Source organism: Schistocerca cancellata, chromosome 4 (assembly GCF_023864275.1).
Source record: "Schistocerca cancellata isolate TAMUIC-IGC-003103 chromosome 4, iqSchCanc2.1, whole genome shotgun sequence".
In the NCBI taxonomy this organism is placed as follows: Eukaryota; Metazoa; Arthropoda; class Insecta; order Orthoptera; family Acrididae; genus Schistocerca; species Schistocerca cancellata.
In genome coordinates, this window is record NC_064629.1 from 581,038,648 (window position 1) to 581,066,265 (window position 27,618).

Consider the following 27,618-nt stretch of genomic DNA (forward strand, 5'->3'; position numbering starts at 1 on the left):
ATTACTGGTGTATGAAAAGCTAACACCTCTGGCACATTAGAAGGAAAAATATAGAAGAATTTATGTGAACAATAAACTGTGAGAAAGCTTGTTGCAAGGCTACTGCCACATTTGTTCGATGTTGATCAAAATCAAATATAGTATCTAATTCCTCAGCAATGTTTGTACCCATTCAGAAAGAATGCACCTGGCTGTGTGTCCTGATTTTTTTTTTTTTTTAATAATCAATAAGATACACATCATGCCAGAAATGAAACAGTAACAAATCAGTGGCTGGAAGACTGCCCTTGCATCAAAAAAGGCAAAACCAGTTTCATCCATGAGAAAAACTGAGCTCATTTTTTATTGCAAAAGTGAATCTTCTAACTGTTTACTTTGCTTAGGGTAAAACAATAACTGGTGAATGCAACATAATCCTTTTGGGCCAAATAAATGAAAATAAACATATATATGGACAGTGTGTCCAGGATTATACAGGAAAAAAAGCGTTATCAGGACAAGGTATCTGCCCACAAATGAGTTTTGTTAATAAGAAATCTGAGACATTTTGACTATCCAATATGGCACACACTGGCCTTCATTTACTTCCACATGTAAAGTAATTTGTGATAGGAAAACACTTCATGTAAAATGAAGACATTATCATGGCTACAAACAGGTATTTTGCAGACCTTTCAGAATCACACTTCAAGGGTGCAATCTACTCACTGAAAGAATTCTGAACAAAATCCGCTGATCTAATGTGAGACTATGTCGAAAAATTACTGCATTACATACTTGATGTGCATGAACATGTATGCTCAAAAGCTGCCTGCCATTTATATGCCACTATAATATGGTTTAACTTTTAACACATGTAACAATATACATAATTTAGTATGTGTGGCCATTCTAAGAAATTCAGGAAAGAAGCCCATGTAAGCCCTACCACAAGGTGATTTTTCAAAGGCATGTTAATGAGCACGTCTCCTTAACAACATTCATCTTTAAGCACACTGCACTAAGTTTTTAATTGTTCCCTTTGATCTAGGTAATAAACAGGAATTCCTACTTTCTGAAACAATCCAAGTTCTACAACTAGAGCTAATGGTATGCTCAGAACCTCTATTTCAGTGTCCTTAAGTTCCTAACCCAGTGCATAGCAAATGCAGTCTTCCTTACATCTAACAAGTCATATGTGATAAACATGTATGCAAAATTTAGTCTTTTGTGACTAGTTGTGAGAAACCACACACTGATGAGCCAAAACAGTATGGCCACATACTTAGTAGAGTGTTGGCGCACATTTGGAAAACAATGCAGCAGCAGTTCTGCATGGCATGGATCTGACAAGTCCTTTGTAAATTTCTGGAAGTATATGGCAACATATACCTATGCACAGGTCACACAGTTCCCATATATTATGAGCCAAGGCTAGTGAGCAAGGATCTGGCACCTGATAATGTCCAAGACTTGTTCCATCAGGTTCATATCATATGAATTTGGTGGCCAAGATGTCCATGTAAGTTCACTACCATGGTCTTCAGACCATTGTAGCACAATTTTGGCCATGCGACATGAACAGTTATCCTGCTAGAGCATGCCATTATCATCAAGGAAGACATCAAGCTTGAGAAGATGCAGGTGGTCTGTAATAATGTTCATGTAGTCCACATTTGTCATTGTGTCTTTGATTACTACTGTGTATCCCATGAAAGCAAAGGTGTGTGTGTGTGTGTGTGTGTGTGTGTGTGTGTGTGTGTCATAGCACAATACTGCCTCCACCAACCTGCATCTATGGTGTGGTGCATGTTTCGAGCAGTCGTTCATCTAGATGGTGGCGTATACCGACCCAGCTATAGACATAGTGTAACAAGAAATGTGATTCATCTCACCAGGTGACATTTCCATTAATCTGCGGTCCAACCTTGATGAACCCATGCACACTGCAATCGTAATTGATGATGCTATTGGATCAACATCGGAACACATGAAGGTCATCTGCTGCAGAACCCCATGTTCAAAAATCTGAACTGAAAAGTGTGCTCTGGAACAGTTGTGCCTGCAACTGCATTGTTTTGTCATCAGATCTGTAACAGATCACTGCCTATCCTGTTTTACAGAGCGGGCAAACAGGTGAACCTCTGATGATGCATGGATGTCCAACACCCTGTCACCTACTTGAAGTTTCACTGTCCTTCAACCACTTTCCACAATTCTAACAAAAATAGCACAAGAACAGCCCACAAGTTTTAGCATTTCCGAGATTCTCGCTGCCATACCAAACAATGTGCCCTTTCCAGAATGAGATTTTCACTCTGCAGCAGAGTGTGCGCTGATGTGAAACTTCCTGGCAGATTAAAACTGTGTGCCCGACCGAGACTCGAACTCGGGACCTTTGCCTTTCGCGGGCAAGTGCTCTACCATCTGAGCTACCGAAGCATGACTCACGCCCGGTACTCACAGCTTTACTTCTGCCAGTATCTCGTCTCCTACCTTCCAAACTTTACAGAAGCTCTCCTGCGAATCTTGCAGAACTAGCACTCCTGAAAGAAAGGATACTGCGGAGACATGGCTTAGCCACAGCCTGGGGGGTGTTTCCAGAATGAGATTGTCACTCTGCAGCAGAGTGTGCGCTCATATGAAACTTTCTGGCAGATTAAAACTGTGTGCCTGACCGAGACTCGAACTCGGGACCTTTGCCTTTCGCGAGCAAGTGCTCTACCATCTGAGCTACCGAAGCACGACCCATGCTCAGTACTCACAGCTTTACTTCTGCCAGTATCTCGTCTCCTACCTTCCAAACTTTACAGAAGCTCTCCTGCGAATCTTGCAGAACTAGCACTCCTGAAAGAAAGGATACTGTGGAGACATGGCTTAGCCACAGCCTGGGGGGTGTTTCCAGAATGAGATTTTCACTCTGCAGCGGAGTGTGCGCTGATATGAAACTTCCTGGCAGATTAAAACTGTGTGCCCGACCAAGACTCGAACTCGGGACCTTTGTGTTCGAGTATAATGACTTTTCTGGAGACTAGAAATCTACTCTGTAAGAATCAGCATGGGTTTCGAAAAAGACGGTCATGTGAAACGCAGCTCGCGCTATTCGTCCACGAGACTCAGAGGGCCATAGACACAGGTTCACAGGTAGATGCCGTGTTTCTTGACTTCCGCAAGGCGTTCGATACAGTTCCCCACAGTCGATTATTGAACAAAGTAAGAGCATATGGACTATCAGACCAATTGTGTGATTGGATTGAGGAGTTCCTAGATAACAGGACGCAGCATGTTATTCTCAATGGAGAGAAGTCTTCCGAAGTAAGAGTAATTTCAGGTGTGCCGCAGGGGAGTGTCATAGGACCGTTGCTATTCACAATATACATAAATGACCTGGTGGATGACATCGGAAGTTCACTGAGGCTTTTTGCAGATGATGCTGTGGTGTATCGAGAGGTTGTAACAATGGAAAATTGTACTGAAATGCAGGAGGATCTGCAGCGAATTGACGCATGGTGCAGGGAATGGCAACTGAATCTCAATGTAGACAAGTGTAATGTGCTGCGAATACACAGAAAGATAGATCCTTTATCATTTAGCTACAAAATAGCAGGTCAGCAACTGGAAGCAGTTAATACCATAAATTATCTGGGAGTACGCATTAGGAGTGATTTAAAATGGAATGATCATATAATGTTGATTGTCGGTAAAGCAGATGCCAGACTGAGATTCATTGGAAGAATCCTAAGGAAATGCAATCCGAAAACAAAGGAAGTAGGTTACAGTACGCTTGTTCGCCCACTGCTTGAATACTGCTCAGCAGTGTGGGATCCGTACCAGATAGGGTTGATACAAGACATAGAGAAGATCCAACGGAGAGCAGCGCGCTTCGTTACAGGATCATTTAGTAATCACGAAAGCGTTACGGAGATGATAGATAAACTCCAGTGGAAGACTCTGCAGGAGAGACGCTCAGTAGCTCGGTACGGGCTTTTGTCAAAGTTTCGAGAACATACCTTCACCGAAGAGTCAAGCAGTATATTGCTCCCTCCTACGTATATCTCGCGAAGAGACCATGAGGATAAAATCAGAGAGATTAGAGCCCACACAGAGGCATACCGACAATCCTTCTTTCCACGAACAATACGAGACTGGAATAGAAGGGAGAACCGATAGAGGTACTGAAGGTACCCTCCGCCACACACCGTCAGGTGGCTTGCGGAGTATGGATGTAGATGTAGATGTAGATGTAGATGCCTTTTGCGGGCATTCTGCAAGGTTCGCAGGAGAGCTTCTGTAAAGTTTGGAAGGTAGGAGACGAGATACTGGCAGAAGTAAAGCTGTGAGTACTGGGCGTGAGTCATGCTTCGGTAGCTCAGGTGGTAAAGCACTTGCCCGCGAAAGGCAAAGGTCCTGAGTTCGAGTCTCGGTCGGGCACACAGTTTTAATCTGCCAGGAAGTTTCAATGTGCCCTTTGTCAAAGTCACATATATAAGCAGGTATCTACATTTGCATTCTTCATCGTCGTTAGAATGAGTCCATATTTTTCTCTGCTCCACTTATGTACTTTCCTTACCACGCCATGTGCTCATAATACCACCAGGTGGCATTCAGTCTCACGGTGGGCATAATGTTTTGTTTCATCAGCAAATATTTAAGACTAACTACTCAAAATCCACGCTTCTGAAAAAGATTAGAAATTAATTTGTCCTTCATCTAAACAGAATATGCTGAACATATCTGAAATGTTTGTCTTCAGGAACTGTTGTGAATAACATTCATAATTTTCAATATCCTGTCAGTAAGTAAGTTTTCTACAGTTGCCAACACAGTATGCACTCTCAGTTTGTTCCTGTTGACGACTGTCTGTTAATACCCACATTGTTAATTTTTACTGTTTCTATTTCCACATCTGACCAGGGTGTTAGCTAGTCTGTCTGCTGTGATCTGTTGATTTTCTGCCTGCCTCTGTGGCACTGTGGTCTAGTTTATAAGGATAAATACAAAACTATGCATTTCTGTTATACAGCATGATGCCATGACATGTTGTTACTTTCTTCTATTCCTTTCTTCAAGTATAAGAACTTCACAGAGGCCGTGGTGGTGGACCTCTATGGAGCTGGTAGAATGGGGTAGTTAAAGGTCAGGACATCAATAGTTCACCATCCTGGGCAGGGTAGTGAACTGGAGAATGGATGCCTGGTAGTGATCCAATGTGCTTTCTTCAAAACCTGCTACAACATTCATGATGTATTGTTAAACAACTACAACAATCATGATGATACTTGGAGAATCAACTCCCCCGATACATAGGCTGTCAATGATCTGCGAGGAGGTGCAGGTGCAGCTATCAGCAGGCAGCCAGACACCTTGCAGTGTTGTGTGGCCACTGGTGATGATAGGACAGAAGTTCTGCGAGGACATCGACTGCAGCAGCACACAGCACCTCTGAATGCTGACTAGAGATTGCCAGGCAGCAGAGGACACAGTGCGCAGGATTGCGTTGTGGCCCCAGGGTGGATGGACTGGCTACCAGCAACAAGCGGCAGCTCATAATGGAGATTAGAGATTGCCAGGTAACACAGGACATAGTGCGCAGAACCACGTTGTGACCCCAAGGTGGATGGGATGGCTCCCAGCAACAACAATGGCTGTGCAAAGAGCAAGGCAGGCAGTAACAAGTTTGCCTGCACAGGTGATACCAGATGAACTGCTGCACAGGCCTGTGTTCAAGATCTAAACCTCTAGGGTAGGAGGCCGGCAACAGCTGAAGTAGGTCCCCAGATGGCCTGCCAGTTGGACGGCATTAATTCCACAGCTTCTGACTTGGTACCAGCAGCAGGGTCTAGAGAAGGCAACTGGTAGAGCCATGTAGACTCATAGACTTGTGTAGTGATATTGGTCTCCCCTCGGGAATGGTGGTTGGCAGCCTGCAATTCCTTTGGCTAAAAGTGACAAGTATTTATATGGTCTTGGCACATCCGTGTTTTGTTACAGCACTGGTTTCAGTACAGGCTCAGATGTGAAGTGATTCGGCCACCAATACTACAATGGGTCTGCTTTGTTGCTGAGTTGATGAAATTTCAACTCTGGCCCCTCAGCTGTGCCTGGCAATGTAGTAACTGTCCAGTATTATAACAACAGTTCCAGTTGTATTAGCAAACAGTCCCCATGTAATAATGTTCGGTCAGGTCTAGTCTGACCTGCTTATGCTGCCTCTTGCATTAGCTGTGGCAGGTGTCCTAATTTTATTCAGCTGTTCTCATTCCATTACACTGAAGAGTCAAAGAAACTGGTACACCTCCTAATATCATGTATGGCCCCCACCAATATGCAGAAGTGCCGCAGCAAAATGTGGAATGGATTTGATTAATGTCTGAAGTAGTGCTGGCTGTCCATAAATCTGTAAGAGTATGAGGTGGTGGAGATCTCTTCTGAACAGCATGTTGCAAGACATCCCAAATATGCTCAGTAATGTTCATGTCTGGGAAATCTGGTGGCCAGTGGAAGTATTTAAACTCAGAAGAGTATTCCAGGAGCCACTCTGTAGCAATTCTGGATGTATGGGGTGTCACATTGTCCTGCTGGAATTGCCCAAGTCCATCGGAATGCACAATGGACGTGAATGGATGCAGGTGATCAGACAGGATGCTTACATATGTGTTGCTTATCACAGTTGTATCTAGACATATCAGGGGTCCCGTATCGCTCCAACTGCACACGCCCCACACCATTACAGAGCATCCATGAGCTTGAACAGTCCCCTGCTGACATGCAGGGTCCATGGATTCATGAGGTTGTCTCCATACCCGTAGACGTCCACCAGCTTGATGCAATTTGAAATGAGACTCATCCAACCAGGCAACATGTTTTCAGTCATCAATAGTCCAGTGTTGGTGTTGACGGGCCCAGGCAAGGCGTAAAGCTTTGAGTTGTACATCATCAAGGGTACACGAGTAGGCCTTCAGCTCTGAAAGCCCATATCAATGGTGTTTCATTGAATGGTTCGTATGCTGACACTTGTTGAATGCCCAGCACTGAAATCTGCAGAAATTAGTGGAAGGGTTGCACTTCTATCATGTTGAACGATTCTCTTCAGTAGTCGTTGGTCCCATTCTTGAAGGATCTTTTTCTGGCTGCAGCGATGTCAGAGATTTGATGTTTCACTTGATTCCTGATATTCACGGTACACTCGTGAAATGGTCGTATGGGAAAAAACCCACTTCGGCTGTATCCCATCACTCATGCGCAGAGTATAACACCACGTTCAAACTCACTTAAATCTTGACAATCTGCCACTGTAGCAGCAGTAACTGATCTAACAACTGCACCAGACACTTGTTGTCTTATACAGGCATTGCCGACTGCAGCGCTGTGTTCTGCCTGTTTGCGTATCTCTGTACTTGAATATGCATGCCTATACTAGTTTCTTTGGCGCTTCAGTGTATTTGCAGCACAACATGCCTCCTTCCTTCAGAGAAATCTGACCTCTGTATTTCTGTCCATGGTAATTCTATGGAATCTTGACATACATTTACAAGTTGACAATTGTAAACAGTACACTTAGTTTTCCTCTTACTTTGGCTCAGCTTAAACCACAATGTTCATCAGCTGTATTCTTAATTCTAAACATCATTTTTCTAGGTTTAGTTCAGTGGACTATAATCCCACTGAATTATCACTTACAGACTAGTAAATAATACTATTGAATTCTCCCATTTTGACAGATTCCTCAGCAAGCATTTTCACAGTAAACAATCTTGTTCAACTCCTTATGCTTCACAATTCTGCTTGTTTACCACACAGCTTTTCATTCTTGCTTAACTAGTCATTACATGCTACAGTTTACCCAATCCACTGGTAGGTACTGCACTGGGAGTTCATTGGTGTCCACGGTTTTCCACCTAATGTAGACACAGGTCTCACAAGCAAAACCAGAACCACTCCATTACCAGAAACTGAGATACTTGTAGTCATAATGTTGTGGCTTTGCTCACTGCAGTATTATTGTACATGTCAGTGGTAATTCGACACTCATCTATATATACTTCTACATCTATACTCTGCAAACCACCATGAAGTGCATGACAGAAGGTCAAGACTTTGTCTTTTTACCTATTTGATCTTTCGCTGCCTTCACTATTTCATCTCTTGAGGCTGCCAATCCATCTTCCACTGTATTCCTTCCCCTGTTCTAGTCAACCATTGCCTGATGCTCTCTCTGAAGCTCTCAACAATCTCTGGTTCTTTTAACTTATCCAGGTGCCATCTCCTTAAGCGTCTACTTTTTCCCAGCTTCTTCAGTTTTAATCTACAGTTCATTACCAATCAATTGTGGTCAGAGTCCACATCTACTGCTGAGAATGTCTTACAATTTAAAATCTGGTTCCTAAACCTCTGTCTAACCATTATATAATCACTCTGAAACCTTCAGGTGTCTCCAAGTCTCTTTCACGTATACAACCTTCTTTTATGATTCTTAACCCAAGTTTTAGTGATGATTAAATTATGCTTTGTGCAAAACACTACCAGGCAGCTTCGTTTCTCATTCCTTTCTCCCAGTCCATATCCACCAACTATTTTTCCTTCTCTTCCTTTTCCTGCTACCAAGTTTCAGTTCTCCATCACAATTAAATTTTCATCTCCTTTAACCATCTGAATAATTTCTTGTACCACAGACAGCACATCCCATTATACCAGTTATTAGGGTTTCTTCCCATTCCATTCACATGTGGAGGACAGGAAGAATGACTGCTGTGGTGCTATAAGCTCATCCAACGAATGAAACGGTCTGGTTTTAGGGTGTCATTTGAAGGGGTCTGAGTTGGTAACACATTTCATGGCTTCCCTGTCCATTACAATCAAGACTATGTCAGATTCATTAAAGTTGTTCCAGTGACGGTGACCAGAAGATGAAATGCCACACCTTCTATGTCAAAGTTCATACCAATGACTAATATTCCAGTATCTCATAAATCCAGCCTGTCATTCCTTTGGGCCTTCTCCATTCATAACAGTTTACTGTCACTACCTCTGGAGTAAACTCCTCTGAAAGTGTGTGTTTGGTGTCAGTGCTTCCCTCAGACATCCTGCTGCATTCCTTTTACCTAAGAATAACTGCATTTCATAGGTTTGTAGTTGGCCTCAACCATCTTAACTGAATACATTATAATTCTCCCTCTCTGGCACAAGTGTAGCTCATATGCTGACATCAATACATAGTTACCCTCCTCCTTCAAGATTAACACCACCTCCTGCATTTTCACCTGTGAAAATTTGCCCATGGCTTCCCACATCACTGGGTAGGGATGAATTGTGAGTCACTGGTAATGTGCATCCACACTTGCTACTGAAAACTGAGTCAACACATGAAGCCTAGCTCTATCCGTATTAATATCAACTGTTGGCATATGATAAAATAATGACAACCTTCATTCTGTTGATTCAGTTATGTGCTGTAGTTCTGCCATCAATTTTTGCAGCACTCTACATATTCTAGTGAAGAACTGTGGTGGAGGTAGCAGCATTGGACTTAACTGCCCAAATACGCATGATGTACTGCCTCCTGCAGTGTTGTCACCTCCACCCTTGCATCAATAGGGCGTCTGCCAGGGACTGCAACAACCTTGTTCCAGCTATCCTCTCATCCAGTGAGTTCAGTCAAGCCTGTACCTTTTCCAAATCCCTATTAATTGTTCCCATAGTCGTCTTCATGCACCCCATCCTGCTGAAGTCCATTTGGGGTGATCTGAGTGCATAAGGCTCTCTGCATATGAAGTCTGTTCAAAAAATTCCGGAACTTTATCCACTAAATTTCTCTTTTTTTACCTCTTATTTATTGTGCACGGTCTCCACAATTGATACACTGCTCCCAACACTGTTTCCACTTCTGGAATGACTCTTGTTACGCCTCTACAAATTTTCTTTTAGCTCATCTATTGTCATAAATCTTCATCCTTTCAATAAGGTTTTCAATTTTAGAAATAAAAAAAAAGTCCACAGGGGCCAGGTCTGGAGAGTATGGAGTATGAGGCAGCACAGTGATTTTGTTTTTTATGTAATAGTCATGCACAAACAGAGATGAATGTGTGGGTGCGTTATCGTGATGCAAGAGCCATAAATTCTCTCACCACATTTCAGGCTGTTTCCTTCTCACATTTTCTTGCAGGTGTTGTAACACATCCTAATAGTACCATCGATTAACAGTTTGTCCCTGCGGCATGAATTAATGATGAACTAATCCTTGAAAGTAAAAAAAAAAAAAAACTATCTGCATGGGTCTGACATCTGACCTGACCTAACAAAATGTTTTTTTTTTTGGTCTCGGAGAACCTTTCCCGACCCACTGTGAAGACTGAACCTTGGTCTCAACATCATAACTGTAGACCTCAGGTCTCATCACCAGTTATGATTCTCTTACGAAGCATCTTGTCCTCATTTGTATAATCCAAAAGCTCTTCACAGATTGCAAGGTGAAGGCCTTTTGGTCTTGACTCATGAGCCATGGCATGAACTTAGTGGCAACACAATATATTCCAACATGCTGTGTCAAGATTTCATGACATGATCCAACTGAAATTTTACATTCTTCTGCAATCTCTCTGACAGCCAGTCTTTGATTGGCATGCACAATTTCACTGATGTCCCTGACATGTGCGTTGTCAGTAGATATCAAAGGGCGTCCTGAATGAGGGCCATCTTTCACTTCCATTCAGCCATTTTTAAACTGTGTGAACCATTTGTAACACCAAGGACGGCTTAAGCACTTATCACCATAGTCTTCCTGTATTATTTGGTTTTCTTAAGTTTCATGCAAAACTTAATGCAGAAGCATTACTCCTCTAACTCTGCATCTCTAAATTTGCAAACAGTGCAACACAACATTCTACTCAATACAGCATTGAACAATAACTAACAGACAAACAACAATGAAACTCCTGGCAGTTACATTAAACATAGGTGTGTCCAGGGATGCAAACTGCATTTTGCTCTGACACATCATTGCCGCAAAATTAAGAATATTCTGGAATTTTTTGAACAAATCTCATACATCCTGCACATCAATTCCCATTTTCTTTCTTTCCTTCTTAGCCATAATGTCTTTTGCTGGTACTGAGATTAGCACTTGTAGAAAAGTGTCCACAGTTACATATCTTCACACAACCTACATGAAGAATGGAAGTTCTCCTTGGTAACTGCAACTTCACATTCATGGGTGATGTCATTTATATGACTTGATATGGCCCTTGGTACCGAGTAGGAGATTTTTTTTCTTTGCCTTTGGGTGTGGAGGGATTTGCCAGCATGTCTCACTGACCAATTCTATATTCTCGAAATTTACCACCATGTTGTCCCACTTGCTCTTGACGTTAGAGCATTTTCATATTTGCTTTTTTTCACCCATTTTCAAACATCCCATAACATCTTTGCAAATTTCTTCATTGACTCCTCGTTTTTCCCGATTTTAGGCTTTAATCACTTCAAAAGGCGATGACATCTTTCCACCATATACGACCTCGTCTGATGAGAGTACTATGCTGCTATGTATTTTAGAATTATATGCAGCTATGGTGTAAGGTATGTAAACATACCAATTATTTTGATGGCTGTTCACATAACAACCTAAACTTGCTGAAAGTATGATGTATGTGTTGCATTCTTCTGTTTGATTGAGGGTGGAAAGCACTAGTTCTGAGCTTCCGAATCTGCAATTGATGACATAGCTGCTTAGTCAACTCAGGCATAATGTTGGTGCCCTGATCTATAATTACTGTGTTGGGAATGCCAAACTTTAATAACCAATTGTTTATCATGGCATGTGCCACTGTACTCACTTGTTGATTTGGGACTGCAGCCATTGGAACATAAAGTGAAAAGTGGTCCATGATGCTTAGCATGTAGCTATTACCCACCAGTGTTAGGCTGACTGCATCCAAAATGTCCATTTCTACTATTCTGAATGGCTTGGATGCCTATGGTAATCTTTGTAGTGGTAATCACTGATGACAGATCAGCACACTATGTGCAAGGTATACCATTCTTCAACTACTGGTCGACATCCTTCCTCCTTGTAATCCAGCTCAGCTAATGTTGCTTTAGCTAACTGACAGTCAGTTGTCCTTTGCCCTTTATGACCTGCTAATATGTGTTCATGGGCTCCCCTCGGCACTTTGTCCTTCAAAGCTGCAGCTATCACAATGTATGACCTGTACTTCACGCAGCTGTATTGTAAATAATTGCCAGTCTGCATCTGCAGTCTGCACTGCTTTCCACTTGGTAAGGCTTCTGCCAAGTGCTCATGGGACCACAATCTTTCTGCTCAAGCCATCGACATTGCTATGTTTCCTGCTGAGTATGTATACTACTTCGTAACCGAATTCATCCAACTTTAATGCTAAGAGGTTAAAGTACTTGAAGAATTTTCCAGTCCTAATAACCACTTTAACACCACATGGTCCATTTCTGCTGACAGATCCAGTTTTCCACAGTGTCCTGCACTGCCTCATCATAGCTGAAGCTCTGACCTTTCAGAGACTGTTAAGGTGTTGAAGATATGTGAGTTGCATGGGAAGATGCTCCAGGATCTTCCATTTAATTTTTGAAGGAGCTTGAGGATCTTCTTGGCCTCATGTGGCCTAGTGTTGTCTTAAGGAAACACCATCCTATTCAAGAGGTTGCCCCTGAATTTGTTCTTGATGGGCTGTTTGAGCCTCAGCAGTGTGCTGCAATAGTGCTCAGCATTAACTGTTGCAACCTGTGGTAGCCAGTCAATGAGCAGAGGTCCTTCTTCATCGTAAAAGAAACTGGCCATTACATTTTTAGCCTTTGGGGAGACTGGGCTTTTTTTGAAGCAGGGGTTCTGGATGCCACCACTTCATGTTCATCCGGTTGGAGGTGGGGTCAAAGTGGTAACACTACATATCATCATATTACACAATCTGAGCAATAAAATCTGTTCCTTGCCCCAAGTACCTTAACGGGTGGATCAGACAAACATCTATTCTCACCATCTTCTGATTCTCTGAATGATTTTCAGGCATCCACTGTGCACAAACTTCTCTGTAACAAAGGTTCTTAAGGATTATGTGATGCACAGTTCCTTTGCTGATTGACAGTTCAACAGCAATGTAATATGTAGTGACCCAATGATTTGTATGGAATGTATGAGCTCCTCCACAGCTGAATTCATAGACTGGTGGTGACAATGTGTGCTTGCCCATGGTGTGGCATGCCCTTGATGTTTACATGCCCATCTCACCACTGGAATATTGTACACCATGCAAGACACTGCTCTCCATACAATTCTTCCATCCTATGAAAAATTTGCGATGAATGCTCCCCTTCTGCATGAAGAAATTGAATAAACATGCTAAATGCAACCCTTAAACACTTACTCCAGTTGTTGCACATGCTCCTCTAGGTCTTTAGAAAACACAATATCACCATTTAAATAGACCATACATTGCCGTGGTTTTAATCCCCTTAACAATACATCCAATAACCTCTGCGATGTTGTGGTGCATTCTTAAGCCCAAATGACATCTGTAAACACTGTACTAACCCCATGGAACAGGAAATGTGGTCTTTGGATGGCTTTCTGGAATGACTTCAAATTGGTGACACCCACTCTTCAAGTCCATCATGGAGTTATATTTACATTGACCTAAGTTGTCCAAAGTCCAATTTAAGTTAGGTACGAGGGTAATCCCAAAAGTAATGTCTCCAATTTTTTATAAGTACATAGACCTGTTTACTTCTACAATGGTTTACATCAGTTTACAGCTTGAACATTTAGCTATTTTTCGAGATAATCACCATTTCTGTTGATGCATTTTTGTAGATGCTGTGGCAGTTTTTGTATGCCCATGTCATACCATCTCACTGCCATGCTGTTCAGAAAGTTATGAACCTCTTCTTTCACCTCATCATCGGAGATGAATCGCTTTCTGGCCAAATGTTCTTTTAACCTATGGAACAGGTGACAATCACTGGGCACAAAGTCAGGACTATAGGGTGGGTGGGTGGGTGATTATGCTCCACTGAAACTGTTGCAGGAGAGCAATGGTTTGCCGAGCAATGTGTGGGTGAGCGTTTTCATGGAGAATATGTACACTCTTGCTCAACATTCCTCTTCTCCAATTCTGAATTGCCCGTTTGAGTTTTTTCAGAGTCTCACAGTACCTGTCAGCGTTAATTGTGGTCCCAGCGATTGAGTGCTTACCATGATGCCGTTCACTTCTCTTCCTATTCTGACAGTCTCGCACTTGATGCCTCACCACCCCACATTTATAATATTGTTGTTGGCAGCATTGGTTCTGAATGTTGCCCGTACATCCATACCTGTCGCATTTTACCTCGAAAAAACACTCAGCTTATCTTGCTCCTGAGTTGTTATGTACATTTCCTCGATATGTGTGGCAACCTTAATGGCAACAGCTGAAGCCTTTTGATTTTCTATTTTCTCCATCTCTTCACTCTGTGTCAACTCCGAGGCATGTACATCAATTTTCCTAATTCTATTACAGGATGCCTCCACCGACTCATTTTGTTTCTGAGACATCCTGTTAATTTGTTCCCTGAAAGATCTAGCACTATTATGTTTGCAATAATGCTGATACAAATCCATATTTTTGTTGTTCAAATGTACAAGCTTTATTTAACCTATCATGGTACATGTCTTGCCTACCAATCACAACTTACCCACACTAGTGGCAGCTTCCAGACTGTCAACAGAACCTGACACATTCTCAGCTGGTTCATTTCAAAAAGGAACCACTAAACTAGCTGTAATAGGATTGAAGCTTTTGCCTCCACTGTTGTCTATGCTCACTATCTGTCACTAATGTTTCTACCCATCTTTGTAATGCAGCAAGCTTCTCCACTGGTTCAGGCAACTGTTTCGTCAAAAATTTGACTGCTTCCTGTGTCGTCGTGCTCATGCTTATGGCATTTCTGCAACCTCTTTCTAACAACACAATATACTTTAAGTACATCTACCACAAACAGTCTTGCAGAGGTACAAGACAATGACACTAATTCTTACAGTGGATCATAACTCATTGAGACACTGAGCACTGTTGGCTGACACTGTCTGCATACACAGTAATTCATGACCTGCTAAATTACAATACTGGCATCTCACTGGCCACAAGCAATATTCTTTACAATTCCCTTTAAACTGTGAAAAGTTGGTGCATTTCTCTTGTTTCATTAAGAACACTCTCACCAAATCCATACTACTGAACTGCAGACTATGACCGGAGATGTGGTCCTGGATCCCGCTGAGGATGCCAGTTACCACTTCTCTCACCGCTTATAAGGGCCGCAGTGATAGGCCTCTATGGTGGGTGCAGAAACAGGGTAGATAGAGGTCATGATACCAACAGTCCACCATCCAGTATCAGTAGAGTAGTGAGTGGATGCCTAGTACTTGTCCAATGTGTAGTCATTAAACATCCTTGCTAAAACAGTTATTTATTGTTCACCAACTACAAAAATTGTGATGATACTCAGACAAGTCAACCCCCCTCAGAACATAAGCTGTGCACAGCTGCAAGGAGTAGCAGCTGGTGCCAGGTAGCTTGACAGCTTGCACTGTTAGGCAACAACTGGTGATGACACCAGTGATTCTGTAAGGATGCCGACTGCAGCAGCTCACGACAGCTTGTAATGCAGACTAAAGACAGCTCGACAGCCCAGGCTATAGTGCACAGAATCATGTTGGGGCCCAAGGGTGGATGGGCTGGCTCCCAGCAGCAATGGTGGCTGCTGATTCGAGCAGAGACAGGCAGCAACGAGTCTGCTGCACAGGTGTTGGCAATGGAACAGCCGCATGGCTCCAGGCTTGAGCTCAAAATCCCCAGAGTATGAGACCGGCAACTGCTCAAGTTGGTCTCCAGGTGGCCCATCATTTAGAGGGTGTTAATTCCACAGCATCAGACTTGACACCAGCAACAGTGCTGCAGCTAGCATTGGCAGAGCCTGGAGAAGGTGACTGTGCCATGTAGACTTGTGGACAGGTGTAGGTCTCCCCTCATGACTGGTGGCTGGCAGACTATGACACATTTGACTTAAAATGATGTGTGTTTATATAGTCTTGGCCCATACTTGTTTTGCTACAGCATTGGTTTTGATCACATAAGCCCAAGGAGTCTGTGGGTCGGATGTGAAGTAACTGTGCCACCAATGCTGCAATGGCTTTGCCATCTTGCTGAACTGGTGATATTTCAGCTCTGGTTTTAATAATGTTCAGTCAACTTCAGACTGGCCCATTTATACAGCCCCTTGCATTAGCATTGGCTGGTGTCCTAATTTAACTCAGCTGCACCTGATCAATTATTTGTGTTGCAACAGTGTAGCTGTTGCAGTGATATCATATGCCAATCTGTCAGAATATCTAGTTTCGACCCAAGTCCAATACGCTTTGTGCAACAACTTGTATTAACAAAGCATACTCATAAGGTTCAACACTCACTTTCTTAAAAAAATAAAAATAAAAAAAATAAAAAATAAATAAAATAAAATATCGGCACTCTATAGTGCTTTCACTTTGCATTTGTGAGGCTTACCTCCAAACCTCAGCCCATAAAAACTGACAAAAAGCAAATACAAGTGCACTTAGGCAGCTGCCACCCCTGGCACAACAAACACTCCCTTCCCTGTGGCCTAGACATCCTTGGCAAACACATCTGTTCCATTACAGAATCCCTCAACACTTACACCAGCAACTTCACCAAGTCTTCCCTCACCTACAACTACCTCACAGATATTATCAACAAACAAATTTCCAGAGCATATCCTCCTTTCATCTCTTGAAGTAAAGCCCTGACATGAGATTCTCTCTCACCGATACTTTTTACCAGCTTTTGGCTGTATCAGGCTTCAGGCGCACATCATGCTACAATCCTGCAGCAACTACCAGGATCTCTCATGCTCAGCCAAACCCTTTCATGGTTAAACCTAATCTCAAACTGGAACATCACAGTCTGGAAGCACAAAGCAATTGTGCTACACTGTTAGTTTTAGTAAGGAAAGCAAACAGTTCAGTGTGTCTATGATACAATTTGAAGGCCGTGGTACAAAAGTAATCTGGATGAATATTTTGACTTCGTACTATCACAAAATACATCACAAAGTGACATGACAACATGACAATAGTAACATACTCTCACACCTAACAATGGACTTGGATTCAAAATTCAATGAGCAGACAATCATCTGTTTTAATCTGGAAAAGTACCTTTAAACTATATTGGAAGGTTTCACCATCACTTCACATGTAAACAGACATGCTACGCTTAGGGATCCATCACTGGTTCATGTGCTGTTGCACCTGGACAATTCATTCCATGTTTAGAGCAGCATCTACCATTTGGTTTCAGTCCCTGCCACCAACACAGTAACTGGCAAATGGATCCCTAGGGTGCATGGTGAAAATCATCATTTATGCTGTCCTCCTAGAGTACATAATCATGAATAACAGAAGCCCTGCAGAATCACTGTATGATAAGCAACCCATGACTCTGCTCTTACTTCTTTATTCGCCTGTCTTGTACATATATTTGCACAAGTGTCTTAGTCTGGGTATGGTCTCTCCGTTATGCTGCCATGATGGAGGCTAGGCATGGCAGTTTCATGTATATGTTCATCACCAAGAATGGTAGTTTTCAGTGGCCTACTGCCATTGTGATAAGGAGGCACACAGCCAATCACCATGAAATGCCTGACACAGCCCGCCAGCAACCCACCCTGACTTGCCAGTGCAAATTCAGATGACCCTGACAAAATGGATTCAAAGCATCATCAGACTGTGCCATCAGATTTTCCACAATAAGCACACAAACATTGGCTTCAGTCATCCACCCTCCAATGCTATAGAGATGACACAAACATGAAAACTACCACCCTTATGCGCCTATTCCAGTGAGACAGGGTGTAATATATGATGGTATTGATCATGATGACACAAAGGAATCACTGAAAGCTGCAAACGTTCAGGTGGCACTGCTGAACCACGTACACCACATCTGACAATCTTGTGAATGAGTGATGCAGATTGTGCCATTAGCCATGGTTGTGACACAAAGGTTGCCAAACCATTTCTTCTCTTCACTTCACTCTTGGTATAGACCTATGTTACTACTGCCAAACATGTAGCTGTATCGTCTCATTATGGTCTTTGTTAAATTAGAACACTGGCTATCGAATCTATTCAGTGGGGTTGTATGTGTGCTGGTGCTCAACTCTCATCACAGTTCTTGCATTCAATAAACATCTGCCTGCCAAGGCAGATCTCCAGCCTATTTAAAAGGATATGGTATAAGAAGCTGGTGAATTATTGATAAAAACTGACTGACAAAGGGAAAAGGCAAAAGAAAACGAACAGGTAGTTTTGTGGGATGAAATAGTGATGGAAGCGCAGAATCAATTAGGCAAAACGACATGGTCCAGTAGAGATCCTTGGATGACACAAGAGATACAGAATTTAAAAAGAACAGAATAAAGAATGAACCTAAAAAAATTAGATTGACAGAATCTGCAAAAGACAAAGCAGGAATGGCTAAAGGAGAAATGATAGATTGAAGAAGCACTCAGGACAACTGGAAAAAAGAGATGCCAACTATAAGAAAATTAAAGTGATTTTCAGAGAAAATGAGTATTAGCCGAGATGGCCAGCTAGTATTAAGCAAAGAATAGAAAATGGAAAGATGGGAGGAATATGTAGAAAAGTTATACAAGGGAAATGAATTCAAATACAGTTCTATAGAAAGAGAAGAGGAAGTAGATGAGGGAGATGTGATACTGTGAGAAGAATTTGAGAGATCACTGAAAGATGTAAATGAGCACGAGTCCCCTGGAGTACACATGATGTTTCCTCAGAATTATTCAGATCCTTTTCCGAATTGTTGAGATTCTTGTGAGAACATGACACGAGAAAATGGTTCTATCTTGTATTTAAGATATGAGAGATAGATGAAATACCCTCAGGTTTCAAGAAGAATTCCTATTCCACAGAAAGCACATTTGACAAGTGTGAATGTTAATAAACTGTCGGCCTAACAAGCCAGGGATGCAAAATACTGACACAAATTATTGACAGAAGAATGGAAAAGCTGGTAGAAGCCAACCTTGGGAAAGATCAGTATGGATTCCATGCACGGCAATACTAACCCTATGCCTTATCTTAGAAGAAAGGCTGAAGAGAGGTACAGTTATGTTGAGACCATTTGTGGATTTACAGAAAGTTTTGACAATGTTGACTGGAACACCAGTGCTGAAATTCTGGAGGTAGGAAGGATAAAATACAGGAAACAAAGGGTTTTTTTACAACTTGTACTGTTTTTAAGTGTCGAAGGATATTTAAGGAGAGCAGTGGCTGAGAATGAAGTGAGACAAGATTGTCACCACTCCCTTATGCTATTCAATATGTACAGTGAGCAAACAGTGAAGGAAACCAATGAGAAATTTGGAAAGGGAATTAAAGGAATAAAAACTTTGACATTTATTGATGACTTTGCAGTTTTGTCAGAAATAGCAAACAGTGTGTTGAAAAGAGGTTATAACACAAATATCAACAAAAGCAAAACAAGAGTAATGGAATGTATTCAAATTAAATCAGACAATGCTGAAATAAATAGATTAGGAAATGAAGCACTAAAAGTAGACATGTTCTGCTATTTTGGCAGCAAAATAAGTGAAAAAAATAGTACAGACAAACAAAGAGTAGACGTTGCTCTTGAAATATGGTGTTGCAGAAGAATGATGAATATTAGATGGGTCAATTGGTTAACTAATGAAGAAACATTTCATCAAATTGGGGAGAATTAAAGTATATGGCAAATCTTGGTTAAAAGACCGGATTGGTTGATTGGACACATCCCAGTGCATAGAGGAATAGTCAGTTTAATAATGGAGGAAAGGGTGGGGGATAAAAACTGCAGAGGCACACCAAGGCTTGAGTACAGTAAGCTGGTTCAAGTGTATGTAGGTTGCAGTACTTATGCAGAGATGAAGTGGCTTACACAGGATAAACGAGTGTGAGGTGCATCAAACCATCCTTTGGATTGAAGACCAGAACAATATTAGAAGTTAGAACACATGGCAGCAAACAAATAACACAAAAATACATACCTTGTATGATGACATGAGTCTTTCAACAGCATCTGCTCCAGAACCAAGCAAATTCCTTGCAGTCGTAAAATACTGAGTTCTCTCACTAACTCCCCCATCTGGAGAACTGTTCTGACCTGTAAGACAGGGATTCAAAATACCACATGAGCATAACAATAGGGGTAATTTATATTATTTTTAAAAACAACAACAGTAGTACCACCACCACCACCACTACCACTTGTACCACAACCACAATCATAATTTCTGTCATTCAATGTCATGTAAACTTAAGTACTGAAACCAAAATAAATTATTTTTTTACTAAATAAAGCATTGTAAAAGTGTGCACATTTTAAAATTCATTCATAGTTGGCAGGAGTTATCCTTCTACACTCAATCTTTAGAAACAGCAATGGTGAGATAAGTCTCCTGACAATCTTGAAAGAGAGAAAACTGTACACTCTCTCATATGTTAAAAAAACTGCAATCAAAAATGCCTGTGCAATTAGCTCTTAACATTGAGAAACTATACAGGATGTTTGGCTCAAATTGAAGAGTAGTATCTGACACACACTCAACAAGTATGTACTGAGAAAGGTAGTGAACTGTTGGAAAAATCTTCTATGGTTTCATATGAACATTATAATGCTGTTAAGGAAACAATGGGCACTGTGCTCTTAGTTAAAATTAAGTCATAAAAGATGAGTAGAAGTTAACTGAAAAGAAAATTATCATAAAAACTTGTGTGAAAAGTTGCCAACTAATACAAATGCAAAATTATATCAAGGGGAAAAGTCTCAGTCATATGTGGAATCAGTCAAGAGAAGAAAATTTTCTGTTCACTTGCTCATAGGTAAAACTAATTCCAAAATCTGTAACATCAAAGCAAATCCAGGCACTCAAAGGGCATTTTTCAGAATTTTTCGCTGAAGACTATCCCACTCTGGTTCCCCTGCATGCATCTGAGTAAGGTATACACAAGGGTATTCATATATCAAAATGAAAAGCAACAAAAATCACTAGTTTTGTATTCAAGTAGTGATGTCTTCCAATCTTCCATGTGGTTTTCATAACGGCTTGCAAGACTAGCCTGCATAGCTTCAGACTTACACCAACGAGGTGAGATTACAGTTTATTTTTGGAACACATTTTATAAATCAGTATTGTCACTTTTGTTTGGGCTAATTAAGCCCCCTTCCCCTTTAAAATCTGCCAAATGTGTGTACTGATTTTCACCCTTTTTCAGCGAAGTCTAGACAACTATACTGGACATGTAGAGGTCATGTTTCTTAGCTTAAAATTTTCTCATGCCTCCATACTACCATTAAATCAACTGATGAATGTAATTACACAATGTTCTATCAAATATGTGAGTCAAATGAAGATTTCTTGAAAGGTAGTGTCCAATATGTTGCCATACATCGAAAATATGATCATAATCAATCCCAATATCAGAAATACCTTAGGGAAACATTAAAGGTGAGTTGCAGTTAACACTATATATAAAATTTGTGTGCAGATGCTACTGTTGACTGTATGAGAGAAAATTCATAAACCATGTTCTACAACAATTTTTCTATAAATCATAAACTCTCTGTATTTCCCAGCAATCCAGAACTGTAGCTTCAGAAAAATGTTAAGTCAGTTTTCCTTGACAATTAACAACCCCCCCCCCCCCCCTCCCCAGGTTGTGTGTCACTATGATACAGATAGGGGAGGGGAGTGGGGGGAGAGGGGCATCTGCGGAGAGACTGGAGAGGCCAGACAAACAAGTGGTTTCTGAGGATGTGGATGATAGACTGATTTGGCCTGGTAATGTTAGCCAACATGGTGTTGCTATATTGGTACTGCACATGGCTGAAAGCAAGGGGAAACTCCAGTCATTACATTCCCCCGAGGGTATGCAAGTCTATTTATTGTATGGCTTAATGATGATGCATCCTCTTGAATAAAATATTCCAAAGGCAAAATAGTCCCCCATTTGCATGTCCAGGTGGTGGTTACTCAGGACGATGTTGTCATCAGGAGAAAAAAAAACAGCATTCTACGGGTTGGAGTGTAGCATGTTTGATCCATTAATTGAGTAAGGTGGTTAGAGAATTTAAAAAGGGAAATGAATAGCTTGAAGTTGGATATAATAGCGAAATGTGGTGGCAGCAATAACAGAACTTCTGGTCAGATTGGTATAGGGTTATCAATGCAAAATCAAATGTGGATAATGCAGGAGTAGATCTAATAATGAATAAAAAACAGGAATGTGGGTACTCTACTATGAACAGCACAGTGTATGCATTACAGTAGCCAAGATAGACATGAAGCTAATGCCCACCACAGCAGTACAAGTTTATACACCTACTAGTTTTACACATGATGAAGAAATTGAGAGACTGTATGATGAGATAGGCGGAATTATTGAGATAGTTCTGGGAGACAAAAATTTAATAGTGTTGGGGGACTGGAATTCGATAGCAGAGAAAGGACAAGAAGGAAAAATTGCAGGGAAACACAGAGGGGCAGATGAGGAATCAAAAGGGAAGCCACCTGGCACAATTTTGCACTGAGCACAATTTAATCATTGCTAACACTTGGTTTAAAAATAATGAAAATAGGCTGCATATGTGAAAGAGACTGAAGAAATCGCAGAAAGGTGGCACATTATAGACAGAGTCTGAATAAGTTAAAAGAATGAGAAGTTGTTACGAGTTTCAGTCACTGTTGCATCCTCTCAAAATATTAATTGCAGGGTCTCCTTGAGAAGATTGGTTTTGTACACTTCATAACCACATAAGCACACCTCTAGAACGGCTAAAGATGCCCATGGATGGTTTCCTCCACTGTTGGGGACAGAAAGACGTTAGATGGGTCTCTGGTATCAAGGAGATGCACCATTATGTGGGATTGGGACTTCTCCATGAATGTCTGTGGTGGCCAATGCAGTGAGCAGGCAAACTGTTGCTGCAGAACAAGAATCCACATAACTCATATGTCAGAAATGTATACCTCTGTCTATCAGTCTGTCTCTATCCTATCTTCTTTCAGAGTGACTGTGGCGGCATGCTCACTTGCAGCAAATCAAGGGCATTTAAGTCTTTCACCAAAACTCACTATTCTCTCCACTCTTGTTTGAGAAGCATCATCAAAAAGATACATTCAGGTTGTCATTGTGCTGCTGTATAAAATTAGTTCATCCATGTTTCATCATCAACACCAGTCTTCATATGGTACAATTAAATCTACCATGCACAGAAGGTTGAGGCAGATTCTAAAAGCAACTTAATACCTCGCAAACCATGGAAGAAGAGGTGCATCCATCAGATTGAAACAATTTATTGTGAACCACTCTGTTACTGTCTTCCTTATACTCATTTTGTATTTCTAATTTGGCTGATACAGATTTTTTAAAATAAAAAAAAACCTCAATGAAAATACATATTTAAAAATGGTTCAAATATCAATAGATGGGTAGATCTCATAACTAATGAGGAGGTGTTGAATAGGATTGGGGAGCAGAGAAGTTTGGGGCACAACTTGACTAGAAGAAGGGATCGGTTGGTAGGACATGTTCTGAGGCATCAAGGGATCACCAATTTAGTATTGGAGGGCAGCGTGGAGGGTAAAAATCATAGAGGAAGACCAAGAGATGAATACACCAAGCAGATTCAGAAGGATGTAGGTTGCAGTTGGTACTGGGAGGTGAAGAAGCTTGCACAGGATAGAGTAGCATGGAGAGCTGCATCAAACCAGTCTCAGGACTGAAGACCACAACAACAACAACATCAAATCTTGAGGGACTACATACTCATATTAACCTTCATTAGCAAAAGGTATGGTAAAATACATATTTAGAATTACATCAACTGCAGATATTGTTTCACTGACTGGGTTTCCTGTTGTTGTACATAAATTTCTAGAGTAGCAATTTCTATTTTACACTGTCAAGTACTTTCAAACCTTTGCAGAAAATTCTTATTGGAAAACTTGTATCACTTAGATTACAATAACATTCATTAATAATCTTGAATCTTGCTTTCTCCATTGAGAATTTTAACAAATTCCAGCAAGCCTTTTTTGTATAATGTGATCATACACCTAATCACAAACAGTCCATTTAAATCCTTTTGGGAAATAGTTTCCGTAGACTGATGTTACCAAAGTACATTTAAGTCCATCAGAAAATGGAAACTTTCTTTCCTCTAACTTATTACAAAAATAACAGAGAGGATGACTGAGTAAGTGTGCACACATTTTAATACCTTAACTCAGTGCATCAGTATGCTCCAAAAAATTATGGTATTTGATCACTAGATATCTGTTTTTAATTTTAACTGGAGTTTTATACTTTGAATTGAGTACTTTGATGTTTGGCACATTCTTTTCAGTAACATTATGACATCTGTAAAGACAAGAAAAAATAAATAAATAAACATCTGCAAATGCAGTTTTTCCCAGGGAGGGAGCAGTCACTGGATCACATTACTCAGAATTGTTTCAGTGCCAGAAAAATAAAATTTCTCTACTAGTTCTGATTTTTTGTTTGAATTTGTTTCATGTTAGATGTCATTTGATGTTCCTGATTTTTTAGTTTTTTTTGTAATATACTACAAGATTTTATAATACTCTACTTCTTAAATTGTCATTTTACTCTCTGATATTTACTAACACACTACGCAAGTCATCTCCAAATCCAAACAATCTAGAGGGACACAGTAAACGCGATTTTGTAGTTTTTGAGCACACTATATGTGCGTAGCAATCTATCCTTTTCATAACAGTGTCAATTAACAAAAGCAATAGATGTGAAAAAGTAACTGTATGTAAATTGTAAATTTAGGTTCCTTTCGTGCAAGATTTATATTTTGCACGGATTATGAATACAACAAAAAGATTTGTGCAATTTTTCACTGCAGATGCTTTCAGTCTACAAAATTATCCATGAATACACAAATAATTTCAAACGATCCCTTACCCTCCTTCTTTGATCCTGTTAATATTGGCAGAGAAACCATGATCATTCCAGTACCACTCCACACATATTTCATCAGAAACTGCTCCAACATAATATACCACAGACGCTGAGAGAATATAACATTCATTTGTTTCTTCAAAGATGCAAAAGCTTTTTGTAGATGGTGCAACTCAACCTAAAATTAAGAATTAGTTTTTTGATTACATTGCATTATTATTTTGAAAATAATAACACACACACACACACACACACACACACACACACACAGAGAGAGAGAGAGAGAGAGAGAGAGAGAGAGAGAGAAGTCTTGCTCTATAAAGTTGTATCATCATGATGTGTAGCATCACCTATATATAAATAACATAATGTCTTGACCATATTCTGAGGTGGCAAAGTTAGAATATGAAGTAAATGCCCCAGTCTTTATAAGTTCTCACAGTTTTCCTAAAGCATTCCACGTGCATGACTGATGAAATTTTGAACAGCCACAATTGTTTATTTTGCCAATCCTTGTCAAATACGGAAAGCATCATCATTTTAATGGACTAACTATCCATTAAATAAAACAGGATAAGCCAGGGGGAGGGGGGGGGGGGTGCATTATCAGCTGACAGGTGATAAGAGAAATAGCTATTCAGTACTATCCTAAGTATTTTCGTACATTTTGGCTAATTATTATATGTTTTCAAAAAATAATCAAATGAGTTAAAAAAAAGCAATATAAGGTGCTCACATCTACCATATTCTTCAATGGAACATAAAGACCACAAGAAAAACAAGCATTTAATGTGACATTTACAATATTAATCAGCTGATCCCATTTATATACTTCTCATAGTTATTTAGCTGCATGATCCATTAATCATAATTGTGATTTCTAGATATGATGTGTAGCATTTCAGTTAGTACAGACATAGTATGTTACTTCTATACAGACATTAATTACACTAACAAGTACATTATGTCTCTCCCTCTGTTTATTGCTCCTCATCCCAAAAAGCTAACAATAAATGCTTTGCAAATTGAGGGGCCCAGTGGAAAAGGGGCACATGCCACCTGCGCAGTGATTTTGTGATTTTGGTACAGGAAGACAGCCGATGCCATCTAGTATTGTAGGAGGGAACTTCCAACACAGTGGCATATGCCTGTTCCTTTAAAGAGAGCATATTATATTTGCTGTTATTAAGGACTAACACATTCCCAGTGCAAAAGAGGCCCATGCCAATAGTATCTCTGCATATCATGAGTTGATTCGTCTCATTGGTTGACTTGGTTTTGGAAAGCCAAGCAGAAAGCGTTTCTCAAATGTTGTTCATATGTTTCCAAGATGGCAGCAATAGGTGTTGCTATTAATGTTACTCATGAAGAAATGCAACAGTACATGTAAAAAAAAGGAATTCGCAAAGAAAATGAGTGGAAAGATAATGAAAGGAAGAGGTTAAGAAACAATGGTAAAAAATATAAATCCCAAAAAAATAAGATTGTGCCCGAGAAAGTGTTTCATAGTGCCAGTGATCCATGCTGTAACATTAATTTCTGCAAATACTCAACTCTGAATGGAGAACAGAAGGAGGCGATATTTATTGAGTTTCATCGGTTGGGAGGTTATAATAAGCAAAATGCTTATTTATATGGATTAGTGTGGCCTAATAAGTGCAAAAAAGTGGATCCAAAGAAGAGGAAGGTTCCAACAGTAAGCCAGAGGAAGGTTTCTTGCAGGTATTTTATTCGTGACACACCAGTTACTGAGGCTGAAGTGTGTTGTTGTTGTTGTGGTCTTCAGTCCTGAGACTGGTTTGATGCAGCTCTCCATGCTACTCTATCCTGTGCAAGCTTCTTCATCTCCCAGTACCTACTGCAACCTACATCCTTCAGAATCTGCTTAGTGTATTCATCTCTTGGTCTCCCCCTACGATTTTTACCCTCCACGCTGCCCTCCAATACTAAATTGGTGATCCCTTGATGCCTCAGAACATGTCCTACCAACCGATCCCTTCTTCTGGTCAAGGTGTGCCACAAACTTCTCTTCTCCCCAATCCTATTCAATACTTCCTCATTAGTTATGTGATCTACCCATCTAATCTTCAGCATTCTTCTGTAGCACCACATTTCGAAAGCTTCTATTCTCTTCTTGTCCAAACTATTTACCGTCCATGTTTCACTTCCATACATGGCTACACTCCATACAAATACTTTCAGAAATGACTTCCTGATACTTAAATCCATACTCGATGTTAACAAATTTTTCTTCTTCAGAAACGCTTTCCTTGCCATTGCCAGTCTACATTTTATATCCTCTCTACTTCGACCATCATCAGTTATTTTGCTCCCCAAATAGCAAAACTCCTTTACTACTTCAAGTGTCTCATTTCCTAATCTAATTCCCTCAGCATCACCCGACTTAATTAGACTACATTCCACTATCCTCATTTTGCTTTTGTTGATGTTCATCTTATATCCTCCCTTCAAGATACCATCCATTCCGTTCAACTGCTCTTCCAGGTCGTTTGCTGTCTCTGACAGAATTACAATGTCATCTGCGAACCTCAAAGTTTTTATTTCTTCTC

General features: G+C 40.6%; 1 protein-coding gene across 1 annotated transcript in view; it reads right to left on the reverse strand.

Moving 5' to 3' along the window:
• Nucleotides 1–27,618, reverse strand: part of LOC126184594 (ATP-binding cassette sub-family D member) — an 85,207-nt gene that overhangs the window by 40,615 nt on the left and 16,974 nt on the right. Inside the window, exons 4-5 of the mRNA XM_049927036.1 lie at nucleotides 25,052–25,226; nucleotides 20,104–20,219 (exon numbers count right to left, since the gene is read on the reverse strand). Coding sequence (XP_049782993.1) covers nucleotides 20,104–20,219; nucleotides 25,052–25,226 — 291 coding nt within the window. The remainder of the gene's footprint in view (nucleotides 1–20,103; nucleotides 20,220–25,051; nucleotides 25,227–27,618) is intronic.